Raw genomic sequence first — 15,420 nt, 5'->3', positions numbered from 1 at the left:
CAGTGGTGCGATCACAGGGCCCCGGACAGGCCCCTCCACAATGTTAGCAGCTACAAGGTTTTTGGGTTTTGGGGGTGGAGTTCTCGGCCATTTAATATTCACAAATTTTTATTTGATTTCCAATTGGACCAGCTGCCCTCGCAAGTCCGAAGTACACAGCCCTAATGATAGTGTGCTGTATTTGCTCAACGTTTCCCAACGCTTGCGATCTTTCCAGCAAGCGCAGAGATCTCTCTCCCTCGCGCCTCCCTCCCCCAGCCTGCACACAGGGCCCTCACTGTTTCACATCTCTGCCAAAATTGAGTGCTGCAAATCTCTACAAAGTGTTGGGCTTTTCATGGAGTCTTTTCTCATGGGGATTTTTCATTTGCCTTCCTCCGGTTCTGCTAATACATCTGAGGAGCTCGGCGGATTTTTGTACAATCCCCGTGGCCCCCAGCAGCGGAGATGCCTATCGGGCTGGGGCTGGGGTGAGGACCGGGCCACTCTCCTCTCCAGCTCTCGGGAAAGCACCGGCTCTGCAGGGGGCTGGATCCCGGCTGCCCTGTGGCTTGGGTGGCGGGAAGAACTGTAGGTGGCTTTTGTCTCCTGATGTTGCTGTGAAAGGACACGTTCCATTTCCCCTCCACACAAGAAGGTTCCAGGACACGTAACCTTCTCTCAGCCTGTCCTGTTTTTCTCAAGGGCACAAGAAGGTTAATTATAAGGAGTTGGAGTTTCTTGTTTCTAGATGGGGCTGAACTACTCCGGAAAGAGACAGTCTCTAGAAGGTGACATCTTCAGGCAGACAGACAGACGGAATACTCACTTTATGAAAAGGCTTGCTGCTGTTATACAGTTTTGCAGGAAACGCTCGCATCTTTTCCTTTTCTGTCAGTAAATCGGAGCCGGTCACGAGCGTGCTGGCTTTCCACCGGGAAGCCTCGGCCTTCCCTCCCTGGAGACTTTCCCACCAGATCACGCTTCACTCTGTGAAGTCTGCGTGTGTTGAATATACCCCGGATTTACTCATAAGTTAACTTGCTCTACAAGTTAATCTCTAACCTTTGCTTGTGGGTTCTTGCACAGGAAAAGATGAATAACAATAAAAAAGAGGAAGAAACACATGGAAACTGAAAAATTGAAAAAAAAAAAAAGCAATGGCTGCATAAAAAGAAGGTGTCTCTAACTGTTAAATGCACATTGACTTCAATTAAGCTTTTAAGTGAGTTGAAGGAAACAGAGCAATTTTTCCTGGAAAAGACACCAGGAGGGACCCCATGCCAGCCGCGCGAACTTCTCAGAAAGCTTGGGCTGTTGCGTGAAGCACGGCTGGTCTTACTTCACGTAGTTCGCAGGCTCAGTGCCGGGACCACGAGAAGTCACATGAAGGCAGGCTTTGTGGGACCATAAGAAACACCGTTCAAACACACAGAACCCATCAACAAAGGCAGAAGAAGTTTCCAGTCCCTGGCCGTGTTCCAGAAAGGGCTGGAAATCCCACAAAACACAGCATGAGAGGAGACGATGTTCTCAGTGGTCTCCAGACCCTCCTCCATCCTTCCGACTCTGTATTTCTGACCATTTGTGGTGGGGAAGAAGGTTTCTGAAGGAAAATGTATTGAAGAACGGAAGAACACGGCTGGGAGCGGTCAGCCCCTGAGCCCCCGTTCCCTTCTGTTGAGTAACCTTACCTTGTCTTCGGTCTTTCAACCATGAAACAGACATATTTGTCCTGCTAGCGCAATGGGTTGTTCTAACATAATAGAGCCTGTGAAGTGACTTTATAATCTGACTTTATAATCAGTTCTGAAATTGAAGGGTGGGGTTTTGAAAACATATGCACAATTTAGAGTCCTAGAAAGAAGAATGGCAAAAAAAATCCTCTTATAAAAACTTTGCTCAGGATATGATTTGGCCTAATAAACAGAAATTTCTGGGAAACTAGTAATTAAACAGAAAAATTCTTGGTTTTCTGTTATAAATAATTACAGTTTTTATAAAATATGTTCTGTGTGTGTGTGTGTGTGTGTGTGTGCCTGAGCATGGAGAACTGAGTCTGTAACTGAATCCTTTTTTGTGAAAATGAGAGATTTTTGGCTTGAAGCTCACTAATTCTCATTTCCCCAGAATACTGAAGAAGAAGGTATAGGAAATGGAGCTGAATGTGCACGGAGTTGAGGATGTGCCCTAAAAAGTCCACGCAGGCTTCGACTGTTATAATCATCAACTGTTGGTCTCATTCACCCCCGTTCATCGCTGGGTTCCCACCAGCAGGGGCTTTACTACATGCTGTTACAAAACGAACACCCTAACATGAGCGGCATCCGTCTAGTCGGCTGGGCAAAAAGGGACAGAAGGGAAAATCTTACTTTTCTTTTTTTTTTTTAAAGACTTTTTATTTAAATTCGAGTTAGCTAACATACAGTGTATTCTTAGTTTTAGGGGCCGTATTTAGTGACTCATCGGTTGCATAGAAGACCCAGCGCTCAGCACATCACGGGGCCTCCTCAGTGCCCATCGCCCGTGCCCCCGTCCTCCCCCCGCCTCCCCTCCAGCGACCCTCGGTTTGTTCCCCGGTGTTCAGGGTCTGTTCTGGTTCACCTCCCTCTCTGCGAAATCTTACTTTCCAAATGCCTTTCCACGAAGCGTGAACAGCCCTCGTGTCCTCCCACGGCAAGACCCGACCCCCCATTCCCCCCCCCCCCAGCCGGTGCCCTGCCAACCAGGTCCAGAGGCCAGCCTGGCTCGTCAGCAATTCCCTTTCCCATTCTGCAGACGAATAAACAAAACTGGAAACCAGAACACCCTCGGCCCACGGTTCTATTACGGGACGCCCGTGTTCTCTGAATAGCCTGGGAGTCAAGCAATCAAAGCAACTTTCCCCTAGCGCATCTCATCCAACACGGGCGCAGCCCTGCCTTGGGATGCTGCGAGACCTCCACAGCTGAGAACTGTGCGGGGCACGCGCGTGTGCACAGAAGAAACGCACGGGCACACACGCAGCTCTGCCTGAGTGAGCAAGGTGTGCGGATCACTATTCCGGGTTTCATGGCTGGTATACATCTATGCCGTCTATTTCGTTCGTCTGTGAACAGGGACACACGGCGAGAGGGACGGGGTGAGCTGAGCTGGAAGGCGCCAGAGGAGTCAGTGCTGAAGAAATTACGATGTCAACAGCACACCCGTTCTGGTGTGGACGGTCACTTCTCAAGCACGACCTCGGGTCGGTGGTGCCCAGACAAGGCTACCCTGGCTTGGGCAGAGGGAGAGGGTAGAAAGGGACTTGAGCAATAATCAATCCCCTCCAGTTCCCTGTTCCTACTCGGGAGGGCACAGAGGTCCAGGGAGCTACCTGCAGAGGCCCCTTAGAGAGCTCATGGAAAATTCTAGAATTCCACCTGCTGGTCCAGGAGCTGCGTTCTCTCTTCTACCCTGCTTGTTCTACTTGCTCTGTTTGGTGTGGAAGGCATCTCCAGGTGGATCACAGACGCATCGTAGAGTATTTTGCAGGGAAAAGGACTGTTATCTCGCGCGTGAAAATGAAGGGAGCGTCTTCCGTATTCTTGCTGTTCCCATCCCCAGGTGAAAATGCAAAACAAAGACACAGCACATTCCCTTGGCTTTCCCCTGGTGACTAGTTTTTTCTTCTCCATCCCCATCTTCTCTTTATTTTGTGGTCTCCGCCGTCTTCCCATTCACTTTGCTCCCCCCATGAAACTCCCCAAGAAACCAGACTTACTGTGCCCTTCCCCGAGCCCAAATGGCATCTTACGAATGGGAGCATTACTTCCTTAGACGTTGATGACACCGTCGGTCTTAAAACTTCCCATCCCGTCCAGTGGCTCTCCAAACTGTCAAGGGTATCAACACTCAAGATGCAATGCACGGTAGCGACATTGGACGGTCCTGTGCGCGTGCACAGACGTGTGTGGGGGGTGTGGGAAGCCCAAAGCTCCCCCCCAGGAGTTCTAGGGTTCCCCTGGTGGTGTACTCATGCAAGGTGGAGAGCCCTATCTTCCAACAACCATCCTCACCTCTGCCCACCCAAGACACAGCCTGATGCCCTTGGATTTCTCAGAACCTCCCTGAGGACTGACGCTCCAGCCCATGCTGAGACCTATGGACCCAGATGGATTTTCAGACCTTCCAGCTCTCGAATGGACCCTCTCCCATCCACAGGGGAGCCATAATGGGAATGCTGACCACTTTCGTCCACGTGCACATTCTCGGCTCAGGATGTACATGTCCTATGAAGTCTGGGACATGTTCTGCCTTGAGATCTAAAATGCGGTCCTATTAATCAAAGAAAATTGGCTTCTATAACCAAAAGAGATCACAAAAACTTCCTCATTGCTGTACTTAAAGGAATGAAAGGAGAAAGAAAAAATAGGTCTGGAGTAAATTTATTTCCCTTCCCGCAAAAAGGATACCAAGAAGTGACTTAACTATGATGTTGCGATTTATAACAAATTTATGCAGTTAACCCTTGAAGAACACAGGGGTTACGAGCTCCTGCCGCCTGCACTGTCAAGAGTCCACATATGACCTTAAACTCCCCAAAAACTCACCTACTAAGAGCCTACTTTTAACCAGGAGCCTTACCGATGACGTGGTTGATTAACATGTATTTTGCATGTTATATGCGTCATTCACTGCATGTTTATGATAAAGAAAGCTGAAGAATATGTTATTAAGAAAACCATAAGGAAGAGAAAATAGATTCATAGCATTCTGCTGTGTTTATTGGAAAAAAGTCCATGTATGAAACGGACCGTGCAGCTCAAAGCCAAGTTGCTCAAGGGTCAGCTGGAGTTGGTCTGTGCACAGGACTCACAGCTGCCAAAACCCCTGGAATGTCCAGAGCGATACGAGCAATGGGGAACACCTTTTGTCATAGTATTTGATCCTCTGTCCTTAGCTCCCGGTACGTCTTTAGCGTCATCACGGGGAAACAGGGGTCTTATGATTCATAACCATCCCCTTTCAACTACAACTGAGCTTCTGTTCCCGTTTCCCACAAAGGATGCTGAAGGATGCCACTGCTTAGCCGGGGGAAGAGATACAGAGGGCAGGGTCTGGCAGGGTTCCACACGGGAGCTTTGGTCTTTAGAAGTCCCCTAAGGATGGGGACTAGTTGCCAGGGAAGCCAACCATGTGATAAGAGGGTTGGAACCCCAGCCTCTGGGCAGGGGAGAGAAGCTAGAGATGGAATCCACACCAACCACCAAAGACCTAACGAGTCACGCCTATGTGATGGGGCGTTCCTAAAAACCCAAAGGCCAGGGTATGGAGAACTTCCAGGATGGGGAACCAGAACGCAGCCAAGGCGGTGGGACCCCATACTCCACGTGGGGACAGAAACTCCTATGTTTGAGACCTTTCCACACCTCAGCTTCTGTGTGTCTTCATCTGGCTGGTCATTCATTGCCTTTCACACCCTTTGTCAGAAACCAGGGATCTAGTAAATAAGCTGGTGTCCCGAGTTCCATGAACCACCCCCACCGAAGTAATGGATGCCGAGGAGGGGGTCCTGGGAACCCATCTGTCAGAAACACAGAAGGACCTGAACTAATTACAGTTGGTGTCTGAAATGGAGGCAGTGTTCAGTGTTCTGGGACGGAGTCCTCAGCCTGTGGGAAGGGACGCTGCCTCCAGCTAGCAGCGCTGGAACAGAACTGGATTACAGGACATCCAGCTTTGGTATTGAAAAGACCATACCTAATAACCCTAAAGAGAGCACAGGCTTCCCATGTTACCGTAGCTGTATGGGGGAAACACTGCACGCGTGGAATTCTCTCTTGCGTTAGCTGATGCACTAGAACTTGAAGGAGTTCCTAAACCAAGAAGAAAAAGAGTACGACAAAAGTCAGGGCCCTTTCTCACAAAAGCAGTCTGTGCCAGGCATAGAAACAAGCCCCCGTCTGTGCACTGAAGACAGGCACCCACTTGGGTCTCACGGTGCACAGCAACTGACCAGAGACGAACAGAAGATGCTATTGCTTGGGAATGTACCACCTCTTGGCAATAATTCCACAGGGACATCAGAGGGCAAAGGATGGACAAGTTCTGAGTCATGTCATTAGCATGAGGCCAGGGCAGAGGAAAGAGAAATGACTGGGGTAGAGGAACAGCCGCTTAGCGTGTCTGCACGTCCCAACGTCAAGACCCAGGGCACAATGGGGCAAGGAGCTGCGCAGGGAGAGGAGGTCAGCCCTCTCTCCCAGCTTTTCCTCTAGGTACTTCCCAAGACGCCCTGAGCTGACCATGCCTCGTTGGGTTTGGAGACTTCTCCCTGGAAACTTCATCAACTCTGGCTCCCTTTGTTTGACAGCTGAACTGTGTCAAGTCCTCCCAATCCTCTCAGTTGTCTAAGAGGTGCACTTGAGATGAATTCCCGTTCTGCTCGTTCTACCTGCGCCAGGGAATCACCGAGATTTCGAGAGGAGTCCTGTCATAGGTTTGACGGTTTTGTGAAGGGAAGCCCAACAGCCAGGAAGGAGAGAAATGTGGGCAGAGGCACCGCCATATTGGGACACACGGGGAGAATTCCCCAAAACTTGTGACCTTTGAAGAATTTTCAGAATCCATTTCAGGAAGGCAAATTCCTCCCAACACACACACTAGGGTGCTCACATTTAGAACCAAGATCACAGCCTTTATGTCCCCAGGGTGTCAACCCGTAGAAGGAAGCAGGAGTGGTATTCCCCATCGCCCTGAGACAGAGGGAAACTATGCATCAGGAAAGGCTGTACCCTGGGAAATCACAAACCACAGTGCATCGCTGGGCCCAAAAGCACTCAGCAATAGGGGCTGGGGTCCCACACAAACCCCTGTAATTAATCTAAAAACCTTATAGTTTCCTCTGTTCACCGGGGATTATCACAAGTAGGGCAGCAGCATTGGGAAGTCAGTCATACTGTTTAACCTAATCAATCCACAAACTATTCAAATGGCCTGAAAGAAAGCTCTTGCTTTAGGAGGTTCTGGTCCAGGGTTTTTACTCAACGTAAAAAGGGGACGGCAAGATCGGAAATGGTACTCGGCTCATGATATCACAGGTATCTCCAATCAGTGACCAAAGCCCTAAATTCAGTTCCAGGGACCACAGGAAAACATCCGCTTTCCCTATACAGGGAATCAATCCCCAGGCTGCAGATTGCACTTAAAACCCAAACCAAGCAACCAGGAGATTCTCAAAGTGTCCCTGAGGCTTGTTGACCCCCGACCTTCTGCATCCGGTCTCTGAACCTGCTCTCCACAAGTCTGGTCACCAAGGGTCCGCCTAACCCGCCATCTACATGACGAGCCACCAACGTGCCAAGGAAGGGGGAGACCATCCCACAGGGCTTAAGGCGGGTCCCCACGGCTTTTATTTTTAATGAACCTTTACTCGGTCCCTGCTGAGCACTCAGTGTCTGGGAAGAACTCATGTGAGTGAAGTAGAAGAACTGAGCGTTGACATAATATCCTTCGGAGAATAAAATGTTCTCTTGCTCTTAGAGCCTATCGCAAGAAGATATGGTTCTCCAGAAGACCCAGTCCGATTTAAGCAGCGGTTAAGTAAGTGCTGTATCAACATACTCATAACACGGAGGCTGGGCTGAAAATAACACACAAGTCACCCCTCCCCACGGATTTTCAAATGTAGCTTCTGTGAAAATCCAGTTATTTTTTAACCTAAATTCTGTTCTGGGAAAAAGGGAAAATCTCAATCTCTTTCTCGAGAGTATTAAACTGCAGACAGAAAGTGCCATGCTTAGTCTGGGATTTTTTTTTTTTTTTTGCCATGTTAGAAATTAAGTTTAGGAAATAGACCCCTCTCAAAAATTTCATCAGAAGTTATGAACTGGTTCCACCTTTCTGAGTCCTTTTACTCACATATTAACCCCAAATGGGATTAGGCAGTATGCCAAGCCATGTGCCTTCCCTTGGTCCCCCGTCACGGGGACACACTTCTAAAGGAAGGTGGGAGGAATGAAGCCTTCGGGAAGATTCCAGCACCTGAACGCCAGTCAGGTTGCCAGAGGGAAGGCTTTGCCAGTCATCCAATCCGACACAGGCGGTGCTGAACAAGGCTTCCAGGATGACTGATGAGGAACGAAGGATCCAAAAGCACCCAAACAACAATGTAAGTGAAAAAAAAAAAAAGGTCACGCTATTAAAGCTGCGTGGGTTTCGTTGGCGTCACATAAGGTACAAACCGGACCACAGAGGCAGCATTACCAACACATGGACTGACAAAACACAGAAGAAACCCTGATGAAGTCTGGACCTCATTCTCTCTGAGGCCAGTCATGAGCCTCAAACCATGACTGGTTCCTGTAGAATTTGCTAGACACAGTGCAACTTGTCCTAATTCTACCTACGGACAGCAGACAGCAAGGAGGCGATGCAGGGAGCAGAGGAAACATCTCTTTTCAGGCTATGAGTGCAAAATCCCTTCCATGCTTATTTTCAGAAGTAAACCCAGAGAGTGAGTAGGGGGAGGGAGGACTTCACAAGTTTTTTGGATACAACATAAAGATGTTGCTAGAGCTCCACGTACCAGCTAAGTCATAAGAAGAAACACCTGTCTGACAACAGATTTAGGTAATGAATCAATAATGTGTCATTATATTACCAATAGAGTTAATTCAAATTCTTTCTTCTGCCTCAGTCCTAAATATGCAGGTTTTACTAGCACATGATGGCATAATATAAAAAGGAAATTATGGGCGCAGGTGGGAATTTAATTGGAAAACATTACTCCACACACGTTTCTGCCCTGTTTATAAAAAAAAAAAAAAAAAAAAAGAGCTGAACAGCACAATGACTAAAAAGGGAGTGGGAGAGTTAGGGAAACATGTATTTTCACAAACAAGCAATTGGGTCAGTCAACCGCAGAACCCACAAACAGATGAAGTTCCTTGAGTGAGGGGCTTATCTTTGGGGACTGGGGGAGGGGTCCCACAAAATAATCCCCTGGATGCAGTTCCTGCTCTCCCAGAGCGATCCTGAATGGAGCGGTACAACCTCGGGCCAGAAGTCCAGCTCTGAACGCAGCTAGCTCCGGCCTCAGCCAGGCAACAGGTGCCTTGCCGTGGGTGTGGCTAACCCAGCCCGATATGTGTTCAGTTAGAATGCATTTTTCATTTCTTGCCTCTTTCTGTTTAAAGCAAGACCTCAAAATGGATCACCAACTGGGTTATCCCAAACACACCTCCAGCTACCTGACCCTTCCTCCCAGGACCTGGACCCAACCCACCTCCCAAACAACTCTAGACCAAGAGCCTGAAAGCATCCCTGCATTTCCAGTTGTACTCGGAAAACCAGCATGCCAATCCCCATCTCATGAAAATAAATAAATAAATAAATAAATAAATAAATAAATAAATAAATAAAAATAAAAATAGGGACCCACCTCCTAATCGTCCTGCACCAACACCGAAAGGGTTAAACGCCACCCAAATAAACACGCACAGGCACACACACAATTTCCACAGAACAAGATGGCAACCTCCTCGTCCTCACCAGGAGGTTCCAGCACCCTGACCCCTCGACCCCACAACCCCGGGGCGCCGGGGACCAGGCGGCCAGAGCGCCCCAGGCGGGTCGCAGGGCGCAGGCGAGGGGGTGGCGCGCTGGGAGGCGGATCGCCGGGGTCCCCGAGTTAGCAAAGTTGTGCCTGGGAAGACAGCCCCTGGCCCTGGAGCCCTGAGCCTCCCGCCACCCAGAGGGGGGTCTCCCGGCGCACGGCGATTTTGGGGGGACGCCTGGCCGTTGTCACATTCGCTGGCACAGTCAGCGCTTTGGGGGAGCAGGGCCCCGCCGGACAGGCAGCTGCCCAGGTGGCAGCAGCCGGAGCAGAGCGAGCGGCGCCGCCCCGAGTGTGCCAGAGGCTCGCTCACCCCAACAGGTCTCGGGCTCCGGGGACGAGCAGCCCCGAGGACGCGCGGGCATCAGGGCCCCGGGCCCTGCCCCCGCCGCCGCCACCTCGTCTCTCCGCGGGGCCCCCAGGGCCGCCCCGGGGGTCGGCTTGGAACTCGGGCCGCCCGGCGGCCGCCGCCCCTTCCTCGCCTCGCACACCCACCCCGGGCCGCGAGCCCCACGCGCGGAGGACAGGCACGGCGACCCCGCGAAGTTGCGATGTGCAAACAGGCGGCCGCCCCTCGGCACCCTGGAGGCCGCCCCGGGGCTCGGGTGGGAACTGGGGACCGCGCCGCCGCGGGTCGCGGTCAGCCCGGCGGCTCGCAGGGACAGGAGACACCCCGCCCCGCTCCGCACCGCGGGCGCCCGGACCCCGCGCCTCGCCCGCCGGACTCACCATCACGTTGCCCTGCATTTTCGCGGTCTTGATCATCGCCTTCTCCTTCATCTCTCCCTAAGTCTGCAGCGACTTCTGGCCCCGGGAAGAGTAACTTAATCCATTGTCCCGGCGGCGAGCGGAGACCGCGCCGGCGACCGCGAGGTGGAGTTGGCTTGGAAGAACCCCAGCTCCTGCCGGTCTCCGGTGTCCCCACCACGGCCCGCCCTCGCCTCTGCCCGGCGGATCACAATAGCGATCAACTCTTTTGGCCGCCGCGAGAGAGGCAGGGAAAGCCAGAGGGGAGGGCGCGCGGGGTGCCGCGCGTTCCGCAGAAGCCGGCGGCCGGGGGCCAGGAGGAGGGCCGGCTGCGAGCCGAGCGGGAGCGGGCGCGGGCGGGGGGCCGGCTCCGACCGCGTGCGTGTCCGGCGGTGGCCGTCAGCGCTCAGCCAGCCACAGCGGCGCGGACCCAAGAGGCGCACGCGGGGACCCCGGCGGCGCCGGCGACCTGGGGCTCCTCCGACAGGCAGCGCGGGGCGCGCCGGTGGCCGCACTTGTCCCTAAGGGCGGGGGGCCCAGCGGGGCGACGGCGACGCCAGGGGCGGGCGGGCGTGTGTGTATGTGTGTGCGTGTGTGTGTGTGTGTGTGTGTGTGCGCGCGCGCGTGCGCGCGCGTTCGCACCGGGGGCTCTGCCAGGACTGGGCTGGACCCGGAAGCCTCTGAAGGCAGCAGGAGGACGCGAACCCACGCTATTTGGGTAGAGCTGGGAGCCCCTCCACCCACACTGGCCCTGGGGAGACGCCCCCTCCCCGGGAGGCCGCGTGTGTGCGCGCGTCGCCGGCACGCTCGGTTCTACGAACGTGCACCAAGGTGATGTCCGCGGGCGCAGCTGCCGCCGCCTGCGCCTCCCTCCGGCTGCGCCCGCGGGAAGGAGGCAGCGGCCGGGCAGAGCCAGGCGCGCCGAGCCGGTCGGCCGCCAGTGTGGCGGAGCGGAGGGGGACGTGGAGGGCAGGCCGGGGATGGGAGCTTAGAAATAATGTTGTTGCGAGCTACTGGGGGACACACGTTGCGTCGCCATGGTTGCGCCCCGGGTCTGCATCCGACTCTGCCGCCGCGGCAGCTCCTGGCACCGATGCCCTCCCGCGGCGCACCTGGCCACCCCCGCTCCCTTCCCCGCGGGCCTCCGCCCAGCCGCGGCCCCTCCGGCGCCTTTGTGTCTTCGCGTCGGGTCCCTCGGCTTCCTACAGCCCGGCCCGGCGTCCCTGGGTCTGCCTGGCCCGGGAACTACTGGGGCGGGCCGTTCGCCCGGGCCCAACCCGGCTCCCATTCCTCCGCCCCAAGGGCAGGTTGCACCCGGACCGCGCCCTGGGTACCGCGATCCCCACCCCTGGGCGCTTCTCGGATTAATCAATCACCGCCTCGGGTTCGCCCCTGGACACACGCGGACGCGCGCTCCCGAGAGCGCGCACGCAGAGGGTGGTCAAATTCAAGTGCTGACCAAGCCCGGCCGCTGTCAGGAGCCCACAGAGGATGTCTCCCGGCGCCGCGGCATTCCTCCACGGGCAACCAGGGCGCTCCAAAAACCGGATGTGGAGCTGCCTCGAGGGACAGGGAAGCATCAAGCTTGAACTCACACGTGTGTGTGTGTGTGTGTGTGTGGTGTGTGTGTGCGCGCGTGTGCCCGCGCGTGCGCGCGCCCTCGCCTGGGGGGCCGTGGCAACAGTGAGAGGCTGGGAGGGGTCTGAGCTTTTCCTTTTTTTTTTTTTTTTTTTTGCATTAACAAAAAAATTGCATGTAAGAATGAGTAAGAACCCGCAGTGAAGCAGAAAATTCAGAGAAATTCCAACAGTAATTGTATGTAAATTACCCACAATGCCTTCAAACATGCACTTATTAGACATTATACATAATGTCTAGATAAGCACACGCAAGTGTTGGTTTACACGTGAAAACTACCTGTTACTAATGATTTGGCTTAAGAATTAGGTGAAAGAAATTAGTGAACCAAAGCTGAATGCTTGAAAAGTAGCTTTTAGAGAACATGGATTAGTATTTGCCGGGACCATGGAAGGCAGGAGAACATTCCTGCCTTTGGGTTTCATAAGCACTCACCTTCTGTGTTAGGGTTCTCAGGGACAGCCTTTCTCCAGAAATGACAACCGCACAGATCCTCTCTGTACTACTGAGCTTTACACTAAACCCAGCCCACTGTAGACAAGAAATATCACCAATGTAAATTGATTTTAAGCAATATTAAGTTGGTGCTCTCCCTTCATGTAAGTGGTATTAATTCATTTGATACTTCTTTCCCTCTTTCCCAGCAAGAACAAGCCAGTCGGTACTGTCCCTGTGGAACCTGCCTTTCCCCCCTCCCATCACCACATGATGGAGTAAGGAGGGAAAATCGAGAGGACGGGCCCCAAATTTTTAACCTGCCATTGTCATAACTCCCTTTAAATTATCTCTGCAAATGGGAAGTAGAATAACATGGATTAAACTTTAAATCAATAATAAATCTGTTAACTGACTGAATGTCTTCCCCGAACCCCCCAAACTGTCAGCCAAAACCACTTGTGTGGGGCATCTGTGTCCTGTCCACGCAGGGCCTCGGCAGAAAGGCCCACAGAAATGACAGCGCTGAAAGCAAGCGTAAAGGGGGAACGCTGTTGGGACTGAGAGAAGAGCAGCTCTGAGCAACCGGTAGGGACCCTTTACTCTTTGCAACTCCTCTGCCTTTAGCTGTTGATTGGTGGAAAGCTGGACAGATAAAGAAGGATCCAGGGGCGCCTGGGTGGTTCAGTGGGTTAAGCCTCTGCCTTCGGCTCAGGTCATGATCTCAGGGTCCTCGGATCAAGCCCCGCACTGGGCTCTCAGCTCAGCAGGGAGCCTGCTTCCCCCCTCTCTCTCTCTCTGCCTGCCTCTCTGTCTACTTGTGATCTCTCTCTCTCTGTCTCAAATAAATAAATAAAAATCTTTAAAAAAAAAAAAAGAGAAGAAGAAGATCCGGAAGAAGGAAAGAAGCCAAGAGTATAAGGGGGAAAAAATGTTTAAAATAGGAAGCTTCACCACTGTCATATTAGTTTCAGATAATAATTTTATGAGAAAATTAGATGAAGGCATATCTGAAGATGGCCTTGTTGGATCAGAACCGCTCTCGCAACATTGGCTCATGGGTTCAGTCTCTGTCATTTATTTCCTGCTTCCTTTCCAGTCTGCAAGACGAGCATGTTTATCCCATTTTCCTCGTCTGTTTCCGTTAGGTTACGGCGCACAGACCTGCTGCCTTGCATGGTGCCCACATCCCATTCAGCTTGGCTAACTGCTCATCCACGGACCTCTGCTTCCTTCTGGAAGGCTCTTTACAAACCCACTACGTGTGGCCACAGGGTTATGCGATCTTTCTGGTTCATTCTTAATTTTCTTTTCATTAGTGACTGCTTTGATTAAAGTAGCTTTATGCTGAGACTTTTGCAAAATACACAGTTTTGCAACTGACATCAGGTAAGATTTACAAAAGAAGAGTAGATTCGCCCTGTCCTTTGGTCAGTGTTCCTTTCTTGTTACTTCTTACAAGAGGTTTGACTTTACCCGGGTCAATTCTACCATCAGGAAACCCATCATGTGAACCCCCAGTGTCTGAAAGTGGTGGCTTTATTAGTCTGAGTTCTCCAGAAAGAAAGAGAACCAATAGGATGTGTACATGCATGTATGTCAATTTAGCTTAAGAAACTGACTCACATGAATTGATCCATGTCAAGATCCACAGTCAGCAAGCTGGAGGTCCAGGAGAAGGAATGGTTTAAGTTCCAGTCCACAAGTCAGCAGACTCAAGACTGAAGAAGAGCTTTTCCATTTTAGTCCAAAGACAGGAAAAAACTGAGGTCCCAGCTCAAAGCAGTCAGGAAAAAGCACTGCCCACTTCATAAGCTTTTGTTGTTCTACTGAAGTCTTCAGCAGATTGGATGAGGTCCACCCACATCAAGGAATGTAATTGGTTTTTACTCAGTCTACGATTCCAATGGTATTCTTATCCAGAAACACGTATGACCAATAAACCCGACACCCCATGGCCCCGTCAGGTTGACTTAAAAAATTAACCAGCACAGTCCAGGGGGAAACAGAGTGATTACTCCTATCACAAGCTAATCTTTTTCTCGCAGATTAAGTCATTGCCGACGTTCATTAAAACATGAGCTTTCTTACTGCATTAAAAATATTATTCATTCTATATAACTTGATTTACCCTTAAATATTCGGGAAGGTATATTATGGAAAGAAATGAGAGCTGTCAGTATTAATTTTACAAAATATACAGGTGTCACAATGAATTTGAGAAAGCATTTAGGAATTAAATTAACTGAAGACATGTAGCAACACTAATGATATACCAAGCACAGTGATTTTATTATGGAAAAAAGTCCTTGTCCTCAATATCTTCACAGAATCTGGTGGGAGACACCAAAATTAACCATACTGACAACAACAACAGTAAGAACACATAGAGGATACAAGAATATAACGGCTTGTGGATGTTTGGGAAAATATCAGAGAAAACTAAAACAAGAGGGGACGGCTGAAATATATCCCAAAGTCATCATGTAAAGGCAGACAGCAGGGACCTGGAGGCAAGGAAGGGAGAACCGGCAGACGAACCCCACGAGTAGCTGGGAAAGCTAATACAGGGGAGCAGGGGTGGATAATGGGGGTGGCGGCGGAGAGACACTTCGAGACCCAGCAGTGAGGGCCACGTAAGCCACCACTTATGGGAAAGGCAGTGCCGAGGTCCGGGCACTGAGCTGGAGACTAACAGAGTCGGAGCCACCATGAACCTCCTCAAATGTCCCCTACAAAGGTAAGTGGCAAGGCGACGCAGAAATCCTGCAGGAAGTTTGAGCAGGAACAGCAGGGATGTGGACATTGTGGCAAGCGGTTTGGATGAGGATCCATCCGCTATAAAATGGATCATCCGTGTAAAACCCCAAGTCCGAGGTCACCGCATCCCGCACCTGACATACCTCCCGCCTGTTCCTTCACGCGGTGCACCGGCACGTGACCAAGACGTGGAAACCACATTTAGTATCAGCTCAGTGATGACGGAATATGAAATTGCTATGTGGGCCACTTCAACTCTGGCCTTGCTTACAGCGAGAATAGCA

The 15,420-nt window shown here is 51.6% G+C and overlaps 1 protein-coding gene across 1 annotated transcript in view; it reads right to left on the bottom strand.

Annotated features, from left to right (window-relative positions):
- DPP6 (dipeptidyl peptidase like 6) overlaps window positions 1–10,337 on the bottom strand; it is a 791,001-nt gene extending 780,664 nt beyond the window's left edge. Inside the window, exon 1 of the mRNA XM_044246903.1 lies at window positions 10,286–10,337. Coding sequence (XP_044102838.1) covers window positions 10,286–10,336 — 51 coding nt within the window. The 5' untranslated portion in view covers window position 10,337. The remainder of the gene's footprint in view (window positions 1–10,285) is intronic.
- Window positions 10,338–15,420: the final 5,083 nt, after the last annotated feature.

This window comes from Neovison vison, chromosome 4, assembly GCF_020171115.1.
Source record: "Neovison vison isolate M4711 chromosome 4, ASM_NN_V1, whole genome shotgun sequence".
NCBI lineage: Eukaryota > Metazoa > Chordata > Mammalia > Carnivora > Mustelidae > Neogale > Neogale vison.
Note: the sequence above shows the minus strand (reverse complement) of the source record. Positions and strands in the feature narration are given on the sequence as shown.